We start from the raw sequence: 19,815 nt of genomic DNA on the forward strand, positions 1-19,815 counted from the left end.
TACATTGAATGTCGGCGTGGCGCTATATTGGTGCTATTATGGTTCCTAACGCCTCATGAGGGATGAACTTCCCCTTATTCAGGGGAACTCCAGATTGTCTTTACATTTCGTACAGTGTACACAGAGGTGCTTGGACATTCCCAGCGTCTACGTGTTTTCATTCTCTGGTGCCAAATGTTTGATCTTGCATAGAGGTGCTTTTTCCAGCTGTGGTCAGCAGTATAGAAGGCCTTTTTGTGACACAAAGGTTGAAAGGTTGAATGTGAAGGCCATGCAACATGGACTATCACAAAAAGACTGCGCTCTCAATAAGAACTTGGTTTGAATGTGTTTATCCGCAAGACATGCATGGATTGCTTTCTCAGCATAAGCTTTAATGCAGAGTTACCATCGGACGATAGCCGTGGATATCTTTTTGACCCTTTATTTCGGTTTTGGTTTTGATTTTGTTTTGATTGGCGTTTCTTTGACTTTATTTTGTGTTTTTTCTGCAACTTTGAAAATCTTTCTCTGCCCTTAATAAAGAAAAGCCAAGCTTCAAAGTGTATTGTGATGGAATGCTCCCAAACACACCACCATAGCAGCCTGCGGAGTAGGGCAGGATGAGCAGGATGTTCCCAAGTTGCTCCGTAACCAAAGGAACTTCGCACAGACATGGAAAGCTGACAGCTCATTGGATAGAAAATGAAAAATAGCCTAAACTCTAACCCAGGGCATGTCTCAGGAACACTCCAAAGCAGTAAATAAAGTGCTCACTGTCGACACTTCATAGCGACTTGGCAAAGCATCTATCCCTCCAAGATCACAGTTAATAATGAAAATAGCAATCACACTCAAGGCTAGGCCGAGGCTGTCTAGATAGACTTGGCCTATGGCAATATCATGTGTTCAGTAGAACCTTTACGTTTTATAAAAGCTGCAGCTGTTGCAACCCCAAAAATAATGTCTGCACACCTACCCAAACCAAAAAGCAGATGAAGGGAAGTTGATACAGTTAGTTCGGGTCTACTGCACACAGAACTGAAATGCTATCTTCTGAAAACAACTCCACCAAGAGTTTCTGTGTGTATCTTCGGTCTCCAATCTCTGGGTTTACGTTGGATTCTGTGCCAACCACCAAGGCAGTGGCGGGGACAGCTTTCCCTGCATTCATCCATCCCGTGTTGGGGGTGCACGGCTGTACTTAGCCCCCCCACCACAAGCCCTCCTAGTCAGGGTCAGTCCCCAGACATCTGCCTGACTGCCTTTGTCTGTGGTTCTCTCCGGTTTCCTAGACTTCCGAGGAGTGACGACGGTAGTGACGGGTGAGTTGATGCACGGGTGCAGGAATGTGGCACGTCAGGGCTGGCTCTTTTCCCCCAACACAGCCTCCACCCTCCTGCCCCCCGCTTTGTGATACTGCTCTCTCTCTCTCTCTCTCTCTCTCTCTCATTATTATTTCTCTAACTCTCTCTAACTCACCCTTCTCTCTCTCTAATTCTCTCTCTCTCCCTCTCTAATTCTCTCTCTTACTCTCTCTAAGTCTCTCTTACTCATTCTCACTCTAATTATCTCTAGCTCTCACTCTAACTCTCTAATTCTCTCTATAACTCTCTCTCTCTCTAACTGTCTCTCTAACTCTTTCTCCCTCCCTCTCTCGCTCTCTCTCTGCATGCATTGCGCTGACACAGAACATTGTGGATTGTGTTACACAGGGCCTAGTTGGAGAAGGTGAGGGGCTGTGGGGGGGAGGGGTGACAAAGCACATTTCTCTACAAGCCCTATTGACAGAGCGGCATGAATGTGGGTGAACGAGTGAACGCATAACAACAAGCCGGCGGTGCTCCGTCACCCGGCCATGCTGCAGAATGTGTACGCTTGAGGCTAGGGGTTATCCGGGGGCATCGTTCGCCAGCGCTGTCTGTGGTCCAAACGCTTCACACAGGAGGTCTCAGTCGTCCCTGAACCCCCCGACCGGTGAGTGATGAGGGGTGTTTTCGGTCGGACCCCCATAATGCCATGGAGCCTGTCGGTGAATGGCGTGTTTTTGCTGTTTGGCATTAGGGTGATGTCTGTGAACACAGTGTGTACAGTGTTAACTAACCTGTTAAACTTTTCTGACTTTAAACCTTAACTCGGCTGCTGTTCGGTGCTTTTGCTACTCGTGTACTAATGCCTGGGTGATGCTATTTTCAGTCTCAATTAGGAGTACTATGAGGAGTTTTGTATTATTAGGCTTATGCTGATGAAGTTCATATTTATTGTGCAATAAATATGGATTCCATAGCAACGGGACTAAGTGTATTTTGGAGTGGCATTGACTACTAACACATATCAGTGCACATCCCTTCAGGTGCTTTGAAGAGCAGGGTCCATGCCACCCTCGACAGGGGATCTAACTCGGTCATGAGGTTAACTGTGTCCGTCCTGTCTCCCCCCCAACCCAGGAGCAAGTCGATGAGCGACATCGTGGACCCGGCTGTGTCGAAACAGATCTACTGGGAAGAGCTTAAGAAGGTCCAGGAGCAGGTGAAGGAGAGCGACGACAAATGGCAAGATGTGAGTATGACCACCGCCTTATCAACCTTGAGGAATACGTCACCCCTACAGGATACGTTAACACACCTTGGTCAGCCACACGCTGTTTCTATGTCGTCTCTTTCCGCTTCTGCTGCTATTTCCTCTTCTTTTATTTCTTCCTATTTATTTTTTCTATATTGTCTCCTTTTTTCATTTCACCGTCTCCTATTTCTTAACAGCTAAACGTGCCCAGTCCTTTGAACGTAAGACTTGTCGACTGTACCATTCGGGACTCGAGAAGAAGAGTGCCGTAACAAAAGGGTGCAACACATCTAAGTCAGTCTGTATAAGTGGGGCACAAGGGGCATTGTGGGTAGGATGAGAGGTGTTTTGGAGTGGGCCCCAGTGTGCGGTTGGCCATCAGGCACCAGGAACGGGCTGCTCAGACAGAAGGCCAGAGAGAGAGGCGACAGACGCTGGGTGGTGCAGCACTGCCCTCTGGCTGTGAGCTGCCCTCATTCCCATAAGAAAAGTGGGTGGGCTAGAATGACCACCTGAATGTTCACATTCAAGTTATGCAATAGTTCACAACCTGGCAACCCTAGACTACCTTTATGCAGTCTGTATGGCGTTGGGCCTATCTTTACATCCTAGCTGACTACCTCCAGTCTTACTGCTGTACGCGTTGTAGAAGGGTTTCACGCATGTTTGTGGGTACTCTCGATGAATAGGGTCTCTGTCAAATGATGGTGTCCAAAAGCAGCATTTGGGTCACATTCGCAGCCCACAATACACTGGGGACATGAGCCAGGAGGAGCCTAAAGCACACAAGTAGAACACCTCACCAATCTCGCCCCGCGTCTATGTCTCTCTCTCTCTCTCTCTCTCTCTCTCTCTCTCTCTCTCTCTCTCTCCCTCTCTGCTTCCTATCTGCCCTCCATTCCACTCTGGTTTTGCCACTCCTCCGTTTCCCTTCGTCCTCGTGTCCCGATGAACAAAGTGTTTCTTTCTGAGAGTTTGAGTGGACTTTTGTTATCGGGGTTCAATTGACCTCCCCAAGATGGTGGCAGGTGAGTGACGGGAGCCCCTTGTCTCGTCCCCGCAGGACCTGAGCAAGTGGAAGTCCCGGCGCAAGAGCGTCAACTCGGACATCGTGAAGAAGAAGGAGGAGCGCGAGCAGATCGAGCAGAACTACGGCGGCGACATCGGCGGCGGGAGAGCGCGCAGGTCGCTGAAGGATATGCGAGAGGAGAGGTGAGCGCGCCACGCACCTGTTCAGGCAGCCCGGCCTGGGAGCTCTGAAGGACCGCTGGGTGAAGGCCAAGGGGACGCATGTTTGACCGGATTTAGCCGGTTCCAAGATGAAAGGAAGCGTTTTTTTTTGTACTGGATGAAATACGAGAGATGTATAAATGAGTTATTAGTTTGGTATCAGTTTGTGCCGTTTGCCGGTACACTTGTTTTAACAAGTAGTGTGTAGTGTGGCGGTATTTAGATTTCCATGTATCTGTGTGGTTTCTGAAGGAAATGACAGGTGTGTAGAGACAGAGAGAGACCGAGAGGGAGTTCTCTGTGGACAAAAGCTTCAGTAGACGGAGAAAGGAGAAGCATACTCCCTAAACGTGCCTTTAGACAGTGTGAAAGTGTAATCTAATCACGGCTCACGACCCACCCTCTCCCCTCCCCTTCTTCTGGCCCCACCTGCCTTTCAACTCGTGTCCCTCCTTCCACTCCCCTACCATTCACACCCCCCCCTCCCCACCTTCCCCTCATTTCAACTTTTTCTCTCCCTCTCCCTTCATGCTTTGTCCTTGCGTCACTCCCTAATACCCCGTCCATTCATCCCTGCTATCCTTTATCTAACCCCATTACTCACTTGCCCCTCCCCCTTCCTCCCCCATGTACCTGTCCGGCCCCCCCTCTCCCCTCTCTCTCCCCCCCTCCCCCCGCAGAGCGTCTAGAGACAGCAGACGTTCCGTTGGCAGCCGCCTGAGCTCCCTCTCCTACCTGGACGAGGACGAGGACGTCTTCGCCGTGCCCATCCCGGCGCCGCGTTCCCGCTCCCTCTACGGCCGCAGCAACACGGCCGACGACCTCTACTCCCCGCCGGCCCCCTCCCGCCCCTCCATCCCGTCCACGGAGGACGAGGAGCCCGCCCCCGCCCGCCCCGCCTCCCCCCTGCCGCCACAGGAAGCGGCTCCGAGCCGCGCCGTGTCCGGCGGTGGTACCCGCGCGTCCTCCACCGTCACCACGGTGACCAGCAGCAGCGTAAGCAGCCATAGCAGCCGCGCGTACGCCGCCAGGAGCGCCGAGCTCCCGGCCCGGCCGAGGAGCAGCAGCCCGGCCCACGAGCCCTCGGTCACGGACATGGCCGACGCCGCCAAGACCCCCTCCCCCACCCCCAGCCCTGAACCCCGATCCCTCGTCTCGAAGGCCCCGGAGCCGTGGCGCCCCAAGGCGGGCGTGCAGACCCCGGAGAAGAAGGAGGCCCCTCAGTACAACCCGACCCTGCCCCCGGGGGTGTCCCGGGTGTCCGCCTCCCTTCCCAGGAGCACCCAGAGGGCAGACAGCACCACCAGGCTCAGCTCGGTCATCATGCCCAGGCCCTTCGGGACGCAGGCCACCCGCCTCTCCTCCCTCACCAGGGCCCCCGTGGTGAGTGCCTGGACCCCCTGGCTCCCAACTCCCCCTTTACTACAATACAACCCACACTCCAAACACTCTGGGTCGTCCCCAGTAAGTCCCCTTTGGTAGCTCAATGGACATCAATGCATTGTCCAACAATCCCACTGGTTTTACAGCGGTGATGAATCTCAATATGGTATCTGTATCTAATATGGTAACTAGTCCACATTATTGCTGATAATAGTCAATAGATGGTTTCAATTGCACAGATATGATGATGTTAATCATCATATCACAAACTTCTATTCAAAAGTTAAACCATGTATTTCATCAGAGCAATTGACAGGGATCCCCCTTCTCCCCTAACCGCCCCAATGAAGCCATCTTATTCCTTCCCTCTTTGTGACAAGTGATGGGTTCATTCTCTCGGGGGACGCTCATTCTGAACCTCCTTAAATCAACCCTCCTCTTCCTCTGACCCAGACGGTCGACTCCCAACGCCGCGTCAACGGCGACGCAGACGTCCCCACCAAGTCCTCGGTGCCAGGCCGCTACCAGCAGTACATGACCTCAGAGGACGAGGCCCCGTCTCAGTCCAGCGGCGAGGACGAGGAGGAGGAGGAGGAGGAGGGGGAGGAGGAAGCGAATGAAGAGGAGGCGGTCGGAAAAGGCCTCAGCTCCAACAGCCAGAGTGTGTCGCAGGAGCCTCCCCGGGTGAAGAGTGAAACCCCAGCTCTAGGCAGTGATGCCAGCCAGGTACTTCAGTTACTACACACGGCAGAGGAGCGGGCTTGCCTTACGCGGTACTTTTCCTTTCCGATGTTCAGTAGTGTGTACTATCTGGCTGTGTCGTGTTGCTGTTGTTAAGATAATACCTACGACAGCGCCGTACGGCACTGCAGAGAAGTGCTAACCTCAATCAATGGAGTCGTAAAACCATTTACTTTTGCTTTGTAGTTAATGCTCTGCAGCATGAGGCTTGTCTTTTCCATTTTTCTTTCCAAGTGCCAGTTGTGTTTGGGAGGATCGTTTGGTTAAAGGGAGTGCTGGGAAAGGGTTCTGTGTTCTTGGGAACAAAGGCTACATTATAACACCTCTTGTTGCAAAGAGCTAGTTCACCACTCTGATGTTGAACGCTCGCTTCAAACACACACGTACTGTGGTTCCGTACGTCTGTGTTATTAGGTCAAGGTCAAGATCAGACCGCCACGGGCAAATATCTGCTGCTGCTGAAATTGATGCATGGGATTTTGATTCGCCGTCTCTATCAATGGCCTCATTTCAATATCTGGGTTATCAAGAAGCATCGGAAAGCATCGGAAAGCATCATTTAAATTCATCGAGGGGGGAAAGCGAGTGTCAGTGGCCTTGGAGTGAAAGCTTGAGTTAATCGAGAATAATGCCACAGAGTACAGAGATACGGCCAGGCTTCACTTTTATTCAGCACCAATAAATCATTCATTCACAGGAACAAAAGGATCTGGAGTGGGCCTTGAAAACAGACAAAGCATGCCTCCACAAACACACACACACACGAAGACACTAACAACCAACACACACAACCTTCAACTGCTGTTTCTGTGTGTGTGTGTGTGTGTGTGTGTGTGTGTGTGTGTGTGTGTGTGTGTGTGTGTGTGTGTGTGTGTGTGTGTGTGTGTGTGTTTTTCCTGGAGGACTTCTCTGACATGAGGATCAGTCTCAACCAGAAGCCAAACAGCAGCCGAGACTTTGGTTTCCATGCCGACTGGAGCGCCTCAGGGACCCGCGTCAAGTCCATCCAGTCAGGTAACATCTTCCTCCTTCTCCTCCTCCTCCTCTTCCTCTGAAACCCACGACAAGTCATTACCGACAAAACTGCTTTTAGCCGTGAAGCGAGAAAAGCACTTTCTGAGATTCTGATTCATCCCAGCAACCAGGGACAATTTTCTGATCATTAACCATGAAGTGACCTTTCCCCCCCCCCCAAAGTGAATCCCTACAGTGGTGCAGCTCTACTCTGTAACCCACGACAGGGTCCAATGAAGTGTTCACGTGTACACACGGTGCTAAAGACTCCCCCGTGTTCAGTGCGGTCGAGTAGTCAGCCACCAGTTCCTCTGTTCTGTGGTTTTGGTCCTTCGTTCGGTTCTCAGATGACACCCCCAACGCCCCCTCACAAAGCCCACCCCCCTTCTGCAGTCTTTGCAGCGGGTGCACCATGCCTATGTAGGCCAGCGTCTAAGTGGGTCAGTTGTGCTGTGTATAAACTTCTCTCTCTCTCGCTATCCAGAACCCACGCAAAATGGCTGCGGAGCGCTGCATGGAATGGAAATAGAACGAGAGTGTTGCCGTCTTTTTTTTCTCATGTTGCCTAGCATCGAGATGGACGTCTGAGTGACAGTGTTCTCACTATGGGGACGTTGTCCACTTATGCCTACACTTAAATGACTAATGGAGGGGAAAGGAAAACGTGTGAAATCCACTGCAGTCGTATGAATCGCTGTGGTAGTGAGAGTGACGAGGCTGCAGTTATGAGTGCCTTCCTCACATGAGGTTCACGATGCTGTTAACGGTACGCCTAGGCCCTCCTCACCCAACTAGCGGACATTTTTTACCAAGATGGCCACCAGGTGAAGACGGCCCGTTCACAGTATAGTGTGGTTCATCTAGTACCGTTGGTAACATGAACAGTCAGCGCGGAGACGGTTCATCGGCAGCCGGACCTGTAAGAGCGACCGTATGAACTGTTCCCTGGCAGCGTGTGAGTGGTTTCTGAGTGTGCTCCGTGTGGCGTCCCGTGCAGGCAGCCCGGCGGAGATGCTGCGGGCTGGGGATGAGATTCTGAGCGTGAGTGGCCACAGAGTGGCAGACATGAGCTATGCAGAGTGGGGGGCCAGCATGGAGGACGCTCTGCAGCAGGGCAGTCTGACCATGGATGTACGCCGTCGGGGCGGCAACAGTGAGTCCACCTCGCGTGTGTAGGAGGGTATGAGTGGGGGTGTGTGTCCGAGTGTGTGTTAATATGTGTGCTTGTGTGTGAGTGTGAGTGAGTGTGTCTGTGTGTGTGTGTGTGTGTGTGCGTGTGTGTGTGTGTGTGTGTGTGAGAGTGAGTGCATGAGTGAATGAGTGAGTGCATGCCTGAGTACAAGAGAGCGAGCGAGGTGGCATCAGGCAGAGAGAGAGTGAGGGAAATAACAGTTTAACCACTTTGAAGGTTGCATTCCCCAAGTGACAGGGTGGCTTACGGTGGCTGGGCTGCTAAACGCTGTTGACACTCTAAAGTGGTCCGTAAACTGCTGGGTAACCACCCATGAATGATCTTATGACAGTTTACCGGTCTCTCTGGGTGTGTTAGGAGGGACTGACAGGGGGAGACTTTATTACTAACTGTTCTTCTCTGCTCCTCTTTGTCCTCCGTTCGGTCCTGTTGTTTCTTGTCAGCATTCCTCTTCAGTGTGGTATTTTGAGGGCAAGAGCCTAGAGATGTAGTTCACTGCTTACTTGCTGTTCATAGTGATGTGTTAGCACAACAGGCTACCCTGAACCCTTGACATTGCCAGCAAGATTTTGTCGAACCACGAGAATACAGGTGGATCGATAACGATGATGCTAATTAGGAATCGCCCAGGCTGGCTATCAGGGAGCAGGGAGCCTGTTTGCAACACTTTGGTTTTCAGGGTCGCTGGGCTACCCTGAGACGGTTTCTCTCTCATTCCCACTGTTCTCCCATAGCAGCACACTTCCACTCTCATTCCCAGGTGTTTTCTCCATCTCTCTCTAGTCACCACTTTTAAGATAATCCCATTTCTCACACTCAAACTCTATCCTATGACTCTCACGCGCATAAAGTGAATACCCAGTGTCCGACTTTGTGTCAAAACATAAACACATCCCGTTTCTTTTTTGCTGTTTTTGCGGTATTGTCCGCGTGGACAGACTGGGACACAGACCGACCGGCAGCACCTTTTCAGAACCATAAGACCATCAATCTCACCAGTTCAGACCATTCGGTGCTTGTAGGTGGGGGTGGCAGCAACACAAGCCCCACCAACACCAGTTTGGATTTCACCTCACGCAAATCCCCCGACGGCCTGGGGATCAACGCGGCGCCCTTCCACTCCATCATCGTGAGTGACCCCCCCCATCACGCCACACGACCGGGGGTTCATTGTGCGTTATCAAGCCGTTGTAACTGAAGTAATGAAGGTTGCCAGATTGGATGATGCTCAGAACCCCTCGGCCGTTGTTGGTCGTTGTTAATGCCCACACTTACATAATACCATATAGAAGTGTGTTATATAAATAAAGTATTTGATATTATTTTTCTGCAGAATGTGGCAACAAACGGACTCAACGGGGGTGTCCATCAAGAGGCGGTAACCATGAGAAATAAAGGTATGATTTTTGATTTTTGATTAACTTTATTAATAAACAGAGAAAATATATATTGATTTGTTAGTGCTAAGTGCTAATAGGTATGTTAAGTGTAGGAGTCTCCTATGAGAGATATTCATCAAGACATTAAGCGTTACAAAAATGCGTAGTACACTTAGAGTACACTTAAAACACACACACATCACAAGCTGATCGACAGGCCTGCGAGGCGTTCTGTTCTAATCCCCTGTGCCTCACTGTTCCCCCCTTCTCTCATGTAGAGTCAGAACCCATGTCTTTGAAAAACTTAAAACGGAGGTCAGAGTTTTTTGAACAAGGTAAACTTTGCCGAGGCTAGCAGGGTGACGGGTGGTGTGATGTGGTGTTGTTTGTCATGCGGTGGCTGGGCTCTCTATGTGCTTCCCCCTCGACCACTCATTGTGGCCTACATCTTAAATATACTTGTACATGTATGCCCATATGCATGTGTTTTCTATCAATTTGATCAAGTAATGGAAGCGCGTATGGTGGCGTCGACTCCCTCGCCACGTCTTTATTCTGTCTTTGTTTCTCTTCTATTCATTTGATGTCTTTTTCAGCCTGGACTCATAGCGGGAGCATAACTTGTATCATACCCCCCCCCCCACCCCCCAGGTAGCTCAGGGTGCAGTAGGGTCAGCCCTCTGGTCTACCTCTGTGGTAAACGCACAGGGCACAGTGTGCAGTGGCCTCTATTCCACCCCCCACCTTTCTATCCCTGTATGCCCACCTGCCCGCCAGGCACAGGCCCGGGTTCCCTGGCGTGATTGTTGTTGCAGCCGGGGGAGCGAAGCTAGGATCTGGTCTCCCAGAGGTGGTTCGCTTCCCCCCCCCACACCCGTTTAGCACTGAGGAGCTAACACTCCTGTGGTAAACATGGAGCTGAGCTCACCTCTCCTTAGTGAGAGTCGCCAATGGCCGATGACAGGTTCAAGTTAGCAAAAAAAATAAGACAAATTCCTTCAACCGTGAAGTTATTATATAAGTGATTGTATATTTAACCTGGAGCTTGTTACCTTTCCGCTGTGACCATCACTTCTTATAGACAGGTAATTGTTAACTCTCTAAACAAATCCACACCAAGGATTTTTCTTTCTCTCAAAATCAATTTGGCCCGGAGAGAAATATGCGAGGAAATCTCAATCAGAAAGAATTATGAGAAAGAAGAAAGAGAGTATTACGTAACACTATCAGAGGCAAAAAGAAAGAAGCAATTTCTCTATTTTTCTTTCAAAGCTCCCTTGGCTGTACACATCATGCCTGGCACACTACACGAACACCAGGCTCGCATCATTCGGTCTGGTTCTGTGCGTGTGTGTGTGTGTAATATATATGTATATACTGTATATGTGTGTGATTTATACATTGTTCACGGACACACTTTTCCCCTTTGCTGTGCATGGCCTTCAATGCATTGCTGTTACATACAGCCAGTTCCTCTCTGCATGGAATGTGTGCAAATCTTCTAGCGACGTGTAGCACTGGCTTGCATGCAACCAATGTATGGAATCTTTGTGTGGAAAGTCTCAACGTTTTACTGTGTCTGTTTGCGTGAGTCCCATTGTATTATCTCCGGTCTATTCCCGTTAAAGTTCAATCATTTCCATTTGGCTGATTAGGGTTTTCCAGAGGTCAGCTTATCACTTTCCTGGTTGTCAAGTCAACACATTTTATGTTTTAATACTCTCCATAATATTTACGACGTGCATACGAGAGGAATCTCAATGACACTTGTTTACTTTTTCCAGGAGGATCAGAGACGGCGATATTGGATGTGAGTATTGTCGAAAATCACAAAAACATATTTAGTTTCTCTTTCTCTCCCTCCCCGTTCACCGGCGGCTCTCTGAAAGGTGGTCCTTCTGCGGAGACAGCATCACTGTTGCACTCAAGCCCTTTGATTGCTCAATCATCCTGCTGTTGTCAGGAGCACACACACACACACAACTCTCAGAGTGCTTGTCGTCAGGTATCATCCTAGCTATAGGATAGCTAGGGCCTCCTGTTCTTCCACCTTCCACCTTCTGTCTTTCTCTATCTGTCTTTCTGTCTCTATTTATATCTCTATCTCTTTATCTCCCTGTCTCTCCTACTCTCTACTCCCACTGTGTGTGTGTGTGTGTGTGTGTGTGTGTGTGTGTGTGTCTCTCTCTCTCTCTCTCTCTCTCTCTCTCTCCCCCTCTCCCTCTCTTTCGCTCTCTTTCCCTCATGGAGGCTATACTGGAGGTAATCCTAGCCCAGAGCAGAACTCACCATCACTAGAGCCACACATCAACTGGGATCAAATGTTACATCACCGCTCTTTAGCAGTCATGTCTCGGTCAAGTCAGAACTACAATGGGAGAGTGAGAGACGTTCCTTCAGTGTGTCTATACCCACTTATTCCCTCACCTCTTTTTTAAAGTCCACAGTAGGAAGCAGTAAGCGGCAGAACTTTTCAGAATACTTGTTTTTCTGACCTGGCCGCGGGCGCCTGGCTCTGGATGAGACCTAGAGATGTGAGTCTCTAGAGCTCCTTCATGTGGCGTGTGTGTTACATTATGGCCCTCCTCCTCCCCTCTGTCATCAGATCCCTGTGCCCGCCCTCACCCCCTCGGCCAGCCGCTGGTCCTGGGACCCTGAGGAGGAGCGCCGCAGGCAGGAGAAGTGGCAGAAGGAGCAGGATCGCCTCCTACAGGTCAGCAGGCGTCATTTCGGGTGGCTGTGATAACAACTTCATTTTAGCTTAGATATTGGTAATACTAATTATGATGATGATCATAATAAGGATGATGAGAATCAGAAATGTACTGAGTATTTATTTATTCAAGTATGTTTGCACGTAAAAGAATATTGACTTGGTGAGGTCGCTGAATAGAATACATAAAGCAACAAGATATTGGCAAAATAGCAATTTATTTGACAATATTTACGTCGTAAGTTATTTAAGAGCCATCAATTATGTATGCTGTAAAGGGCTTACATGCAATGAGAGGGTTAGAGGCTATGACATGCGGACGAGGCATGTACACACTGTGTGTGTGTGTGTGTGTGAGTGTGTGTTTGTGTGCGTGTGTGTGTGTGTGTGTTTGATGTGTGACAGGGTGGGGCGGGGGGGATGTTCCCCAGGATGAAGTCCTGTGGGATGATTGTCCTCAGGAATGCAAATGACTCCACAGTGTGGATTAGGGAGTCACACATGATGAGGGAGGGGGTTGGTTGGGGCTAGGCTCCTCCGGATGTCTTCTAACATCTCTACGGTTGTCAGAGCGTTTAGCCCTGCGTTGTTCCGGCTGCACCAGGAAGCCAGGTGCTCACCTGGCTTCCTGGTTCAGTTTGACAGAAGAGAGGATAGGGGTGCAGCTGCAGGTGTAGAGGGAGAAGAGGAGCGGAGAGAGCACACAGCCTATGATTAATCCTATGATGGGGCTGATGATCATGATGATGATGTCAATGTTGACTTCATTTCTGTCTCACCTTTTAATTTAGAAAGCGCTTTATTTAAAAAGAAAATTGAACAATAAATTCAAGACACACCCAAGAAGGTACAAGGTAGGAGTACACAGCCACGGTTTTCTCACACCAATTCCGCAGCACGTCCCTGCCAAAAACACGGGTGGAACGACTATTCGTTCTATCCCTTGGCCGTGAGATGAAAGGTGTCATGATGGCATCCACTGCGAGGAAAAAACCCTCTCGCTCGCTGATCCTTGCAGTGCTATTCCCTATCAATCTGACGGCCTACTTCAGCCTCCTAAGAGCCTAGCCAGGGGAAGGCGCCGCCGGCAAGTCTTCCGACAGACCTTAACAGGAGCGCCGGCTAGGGAATGACAACAAGTATAAATAGGCCAGCTGCTGTCTTCTGCATCGTGGGTCACAGGGAAAGGTGTTCAGTGGAAGACAGTAGTCCGTGGAGAGAGAGTGGGAGGGAACGTGTGTATTGATGTGTGTGTGCCCAAGCAATTCTCTTGCTTGGGAATGAGGTCTAAAACATGCGCTGGGTACTGTGATCTTGTGTACGGCGTGGCGAAGGCGCGCACGCGCTCGTGTGTGTGTGTGTGTGTGTGTGAGAAACTGTGTACTGGTGTGTGTGTGTGTGTGTGTGTGTGAGAAAACGTGATCTGGTGTGTGCGAGTGTGTGTGTGTGAGAAAATGTGAACTGGTGTGAGTGTTTGTGTGTTTGTGTGTGTGTGTGTGTGTGTGTGTGTGTGTGTGTGTGTGTGTGTGTGTGTGTGTGTGTGTGTGTAAAACATGGTGTGAGCGGCGTCCCTGTGCTCGTGTTTCCAGGAGAAATACAAGCGCGACCAGGAGAAAATGCAAGAGATATGGCGCAAGGACCAGGAGGAGGCTTACGACAGCAGGCAGACACAGAAGGTGAGCCAGGAACTCTGAATCAATACAAGTAGACCCTTCAAAACACCAGGACTGAGACTGAAATCCCCTGGGAGACCTGAAGCATTTCAAGGATTAAGAACTTTTTCATCAATAAAAAAATCCGAAATGTCTTGGGTTTATTTTCTGCTTGGTTGGATGAACATGGTCATGTTCAAGCCAAGATAAAAAATTGTACCTTTCGTGGCACCGATCAATTCCACTGAAACATTATATGTTCTCAAGATGATGGGATTAGCAAAGGGACTGTCCGATTAGCATTCGGCGTCATCATTCACCATGACCGCCCACGACGACCGGTAGGTAGGGCAGCCAATAGAATAACTGCATCTGTCCTCAGCTTTTCCGGGCAGTGTAGGTGTAGATGCGTCCTTAATGAGCTACTTGTTGCCACGCGGACGTGCGTGTGTGCATGCATGAATGTGAGTCAAGTGCTCTGCTTTAAAGGCGCGGTTGGCTCCTGGCCCACTTCCTTCTCCTCCCCCACAGGCCCAGAGCCTGGAGGTGGACACCGCTCCCCTCTCCTCCACCACCCACCACTCCCCGGCCTGGGAGGCCCAGGAGGAGGAAGAGGAGATGAGGAGAAGGAAGGAGGAGCAGGAACAGCAGAGGCAGGCAGAGCAGAGACGCAGGCAGGAGGAGGAGGAGGAGCTGGAGCTCAGGCGCTTCAAGGAGGAGCGGGAGAGGAGAGAGCTGCTGCAGCGGCGCCGGGAGGCCGAGGAGAAGGAGAGGAGGGAGGAGGAGGAGAGGAGGGAGGAGGAGAGGATGAAGAGGACGGAGGAGTTGAAGAAGAGGGCGGAGGAGGAGAGGAAGCGGAGGGCCGAGGAGGAGGAGAGGGTGAGGAGGGCTGCGGAGGAGGAGAGGAAGAGGAGGATGGAGGAGGACCTGAGGTTACAGAGGAGGAGAGATGAGGAGCGGCAAGAGGAGGAGAGGAGGCGTGCCCTCGATAAGCAGCAGCAATGGTCAGCAACAATGCAAACTGTCACGTCCCTCTGTCCTCTCCCTAAGAAATACAAGCAAAAATAGCACACACGCACACACAAACACGCACACACACGCACGCATAAACACGCACACACATGCACACACACAGACACACACACATACCCTCTCACACACACACACACACGCACACACACACAGACACACACACATACCCTCTCACACACACACACACACACACACACACACATAGGGGCCTACTTTGTGAACATTTCAGCTGCCCTTCATGCCTGCACAAGCTATACTCAGTGCTAACCTCATATACCCCAATGTGACCTGCCCTGTTGCCCCTGTCTCATAACAACCACCACTAATATGCTTCCTGTGTGCCTCTGTCCTTCTCTGTGCTGTAACGCTTCTGTCCCCACCTCTCCCTCCCTACCCCGTCACTAACCTATCCCGCCCTACCTGTCGCTAACGGGACAGGAAACCCTCTGGCTTCCGTAGTTCCCAGTCTCACACCCTAGCTTACTCAGACAGGTTGGTACCGCGTCGTGTGTATGGAACAGTGTGTACGCGTGGCCGAGACTCGCATGGATATAGGCTGTTTCTGTGTGACCTCGCCCATGCAACATGTCAAGCTGTTAATGTAGTAAAAAAAAAAACAGTGATCTCGCATTCAAAATCGAATACCTGTTTGACTCGCAAGCTGATTGAACACGATCAATTGTATAAATTATCAATGATGTTGCGACATAAACCCCAGTTCATTTAAGTTCACTCGTTCATACTTGAAGACGTTGAATTGATTTTTAGTTTTGAAATGATTTCCCCCTTCTTGATGAACAGGGAGAAGTCCAAGTCGACGCCTGAGGCTCTGGATGATGTGGGATTCACAGAGAGGCGAGGTCAGTACGCTTGGCTTGGGGGGGTCAGCTGACCAGGTGTGAAGAAAAGCATGAAATATAGATATGAGCCGTTTTCCCTTCCCTTCACCTCAAGCTGTTGCCATACACAGGCCAGTGTGTGTATTTTAAGAGCGGTACGCCGCTGGGTTGTATGCACACTAGGTCACTACTGGCCACAGGGGGGCTCGGCCTACCGGGCGCCTGAGGAGCGGTCGGGGCGGGAGCGCTACAGTTACTCTGGCAACCAACGGCTGGAGGCGCGGGAGATGGAGCGGATCCTGAGCACTTTGAGTTACAGAGAGCCGCGGAGAGGTGGTTCAGTCGAAGCCCCCCGCCGACCCCGCTGCGCCTCCTCCACCCCCCTCTCCAGTCCAATCGATCCTCGCCGTGTTCTCATCATTGTCGTCTGATCGGGCCGATCGTTGCCTTTCCGTCGTTGTGGGAACGTTGATTTCCATCGGTATCCGCTCCGTCGATTTATCCCATCATACACTCAAGCGGAGAATGAAATGCAGCATACTATTGATTTCCATTTTGTTCCCCCTTTTTGTCCCCTTGGATTGTGTTTGCATTTTTCTGCATGAGATGTTAGAATGATCGTTGTCTACAATCGTTTAGTGTTTTTAAATGTAGCCACCGTATGAATCAATTCAACCTTTTCTTGTGGTTGATTACTCCGACAATCCAAGATTCCTGTTGTTGCCAAAAAAATCCATCCATCTTTACTTTCATTGAACAGAATATTTATTTTCCTCTTGCTCTTAAAATCTCTCTCTCTTTCTCTCTCTCTCCCTCTCTCTCTCTCCCTCTCTCTCTCTCTCTCTCTCTCACTCTCTCTCTCTCTCTGGGTGTGGTATAATGTGGGCTTGGGAAGCCCTTGCAGCCTGCAACTGTGATTAGGCCCTATACAAATAATATTGAATTGGCTTGACACCCTCTCTCTCTCCCTCTCTGTCCTCTTCATTGCTGTGTGTGTGTGCCTCTGTGTCTGTGTGTGCGTATGTGTGTGTGTGTGAGCAGCAGCGGCCAGTGGCTCGGTTGCGGCGGACCGGCCCCAGCGGCGCAGCCAGCAGCAGCTCCAGTCCCAGGCGGACCTGGAGCGCCAGCAGATCCTGCAGGAGATGAAGAAGAAGACCCAGCTGCTCACCGACAGGAGCTGGATCCGCCAGCAGTCCACCTCCATCGCCCCCAGCAAGGAGCCCGTCGACGTGCCCATGCGCAGGTACCCACGGCTCGCTGGAAGGGCACTCGCCTTCCACCTTGCCGCAGGCGTCAGGGGACACACATCGGGTTAACACATGAGACAACCCCCCCCGAACCCCTCTTAGACATCCCTGAGGGCCGTATCTTCTGTTGAATGGGAGTCATTTCGTAAAATAATTGTATTGCCCACGTCTCTTTTTCTTCTTTTTTTTCCCAGAGGGGAATCCCTGGACAACCTGGACACGCCCCGCAGCTCCTGGCGGTCGTCATGGACACCGGGTAGCACCTCCTCCATTCCCAGCTCCACCCGCCCGCAGTCGGCCATCTACGGCAGTGGCGGAGCGGGCGGCGTCGTGGGCGGGGGCACGTACTACGGCGGGGGCTACCCCGCGCGCCCCGGCTCGGTCTCCGGCCTGCCCGCCTCCTCCTCCACGAGCTCACTGCGAGGCGGGGCCGCGCCCCCCTCGTCGTCATGGCGGCAGCAGTCGCCTTCCCCGTCGCCCACCACCTCGCCGGAGCCCACGTCCGACCCGTTGGGCCGGCAGCAGCGCAGCAGGTAACGTCCCGGGTTCATCAGCCCTCGGACCCTGGGCCCTCTGCTCATGGGGCCTAGGGGGTCTGGCGTCGGCAGTGTTGGTCGGGGGGCCTTCCTTACCTGGAAGCCCCTTGGACTAGGCTGAAGCCAGTGGGATCCCAAGGGGCGTGTTTGCCAAAGAAAACACGATAAAGCTTACGTTACCGCTACTGTTGACGTAAGACATTGAGGTCTCCGTTCAAACAAAGCTAATTCCAAAGCAGCGTGAATATCACATGAATGAATCCATTGTAGATAGGGGGTTGGTCGTCAACTACGTCAATTGCTGGAGTTCGCTGATTGGCTGGCTGACTGTTCGGAGCCAAGCTGACGTGTCAGAGTGGTTGTACGATAATATCTCGCGGTAAAACCGGAGCTATGCTCATGAGATTCAGGCTAGATTTGCGAGGCCACCAATGAACATCGATGAGTGACGAACCTGCCACATATGCTGCTATTTTAGGAAACCAATTGGGACCCTGGGTGGGATGCCACGTCATCTCTTTCCAGAGGTAGCAGGAACATATACGTATGACATTACCTCACAGCCGGGAAGATTTCCATTTTATAACTTTATAACCCTTTTTTCATTTTGTTTTATTCCATGCTTCACCATCTACTTTAAACCCACGGATCATACATGGATGTATGTGTGTGTTTGGCGCTTTTTTTGTGTGTCCGTATGCGTCAGTGTGTGATTGTTTGTGAAAACTGAAACCTGTGTTCATGCATAATCCCACATCTACATGAGAAGGAAAGGTCCCTGGATCGACGTGCCTTGTTGATTCAAGACTTTCCTTGTTGCTTTAGAGTGACTAATGTTTCATTCCCTGCTGGGGGAATCGATTCCTACACAGAATTGTGTGTGTGTGTGTGTGCGCAAGTGTGTACATGTGTGTGTTTTTGTGTCTATGTTTGTGTGCATGCCTCCGCGTGTCCACATGTATGTGTGCGCATGCACAAATATGTGTGTGTGCTCGTGCAAGCACATGTGTGCGTGTGTCCATGTATGTGTGTGTGTACATTTGTGCTTTAACCCTCCATCAATCACGGATGTCCATACACTCTGCACACCAGGTCAGTGAGTGGCAAGAAAATCTGTACGTTCTGTGACAGCCCGCTGGGGAAGGGAGCGGCCATGATCATCGAGTCTCTGGGGCTCTGTTATCATTTGAGCTGCTTTAAGGTGAGCCCCTCAAGACCCCATTCCTCCCCTGGGTTACCGTGGCTACCTGGGGACTGTGCTACACGGATCATCTGTGGGGGGGGGGGGGGGGATGGGCGTCCGCATAAGGGGGCGATGGGCGTCCGCATAAGCTAACCCCCCCCTCTGTCTGGATGACGCAGCAGCCTTTGATTTTGCACGCCCTACTAACCGGTGGTAAAAGGGTACCGTACCTGTCCTTTCTCCTCAGCGGCCCAAACAACAGGGAGTCGTGGTTCACTGTGGAAGCTACCCACACACAAAACACCACAAAAACATCAATCCAAAACCGATCAATCTGCGAGCCAGACTAATCCTCACCCCACGTTTTCCATCGCTTTCCCTAACGCTTCACTTCCCTCCGGTTGCGGCTCCATCCTGAGACTCCTGTGTTTGTTTGTTTGTCTGTCGGTTTGGGACTGACCTGTTGCCCCCACCCTCTCCCCCCGACACGATTGATTAGACATCCTACCTGTCAGCCACGTCTCCGCTCTCCTCCCCGGCTGCGTCGGCCAGAGGACCCTGGGGCCGTCCCTCGGCCCCCTCTTCTCTTCCACCTCTTCTCTCTCTCGCCGTCCACCTGTGGAGTCGCCAGACACTGACTCTCTCTCCCTCTCTCTCTCTCTCTCTCTCTCTCTCTCTCTCTCTCTCTCTCTCTTCCTGTCCCTCTGTGTCTCTCGCTCTAATCCTGCCCTCTCTCCCTGATCCCTCCTCAGTGCATGGACTGCAAGTCCGACCTCGGAGGATCGGAAGCGGGGGCCGAGGTGCGAATACGCAACAAGCATCTCTACTGCAACACCTGCTACCAGCGATTCAAAGGTGAGTAGCCCAGAGCAGACCTGACCGCCAGCCAAAAGGAGCGGGCGCGTTGGATTCCCAGTGTGTGAGTCCTCCTGGCGCAAGATGCCCTAACACCTACCTGCCCGTTAATGGCATGCATCTCATTTGCGTTGTATTCAGGCGATATACATAAGGTTTATTTCCAATTGTTTGCAGTCTACCTGTAGATTTTCAACAGGAATATTAAGCTTTTGAAGACTTCTAATATAACAGCTTGTGGAATAAAGGATGTTTGATTCCCAAAGTGTGCAGCCTAC

General features: G+C 51.2%; 1 protein-coding gene across 6 annotated transcripts in view; it reads left to right on the top strand.

Annotated features, from left to right (window-relative positions):
• Window positions 1-19,815, top strand: part of lmo7a (LIM domain 7a) — a 53,222-nt gene that overhangs the window by 32,451 nt on the left and 956 nt on the right. For 3 of the 6 annotated variants that reach the window (XM_079732373.1, XM_079732374.1, XM_079732376.1), the window contains 20 exons: window positions 1,275-1,304; window positions 2,427-2,538; window positions 3,605-3,753; window positions 4,452-5,154; window positions 5,608-5,880; window positions 6,798-6,909; window positions 7,907-8,062; window positions 9,040-9,230; window positions 9,435-9,498; window positions 9,759-9,815; window positions 11,265-11,290; window positions 12,086-12,193; window positions 13,783-13,869; window positions 14,377-14,849; window positions 15,316-15,369; window positions 15,679-15,737; window positions 16,758-16,959; window positions 17,158-17,496; window positions 18,592-18,700; window positions 19,435-19,537. In XM_079732373.1, the coding sequence (XP_079588499.1) occupies window positions 1,275-1,304; window positions 2,427-2,538; window positions 3,605-3,753; window positions 4,452-5,154; window positions 5,608-5,880; window positions 6,798-6,909; window positions 7,907-8,062; window positions 9,040-9,230; window positions 9,435-9,498; window positions 9,759-9,815; window positions 11,265-11,290; window positions 12,086-12,193; window positions 13,783-13,869; window positions 14,377-14,849; window positions 15,316-15,369; window positions 15,679-15,737; window positions 16,758-16,959; window positions 17,158-17,496; window positions 18,592-18,700; window positions 19,435-19,537 (3,407 nt within the window). The remainder of the gene's footprint in view (window positions 1-1,274; window positions 1,305-2,426; window positions 2,539-3,604; window positions 3,754-4,451; window positions 5,155-5,607; window positions 5,881-6,797; window positions 6,910-7,906; window positions 8,063-9,039; window positions 9,231-9,434; window positions 9,499-9,758; window positions 9,816-11,264; window positions 11,291-12,085; window positions 12,194-13,782; window positions 13,870-14,376; window positions 14,850-15,315; window positions 15,370-15,678; window positions 15,738-16,757; window positions 16,960-17,157; window positions 17,497-18,591; window positions 18,701-19,434; window positions 19,538-19,815) is intronic. The other 3 variants (XM_079732377.1, XM_079732378.1, XM_079732375.1) reach the window with 3 other exon arrangements.

This window comes from Pollachius pollachius (genome assembly GCF_949987615.1).
Source record: "Pollachius pollachius genome assembly, chromosome: 3".
Classification (NCBI taxonomy): domain Eukaryota; kingdom Metazoa; phylum Chordata; class Actinopteri; order Gadiformes; family Gadidae; genus Pollachius; species Pollachius pollachius.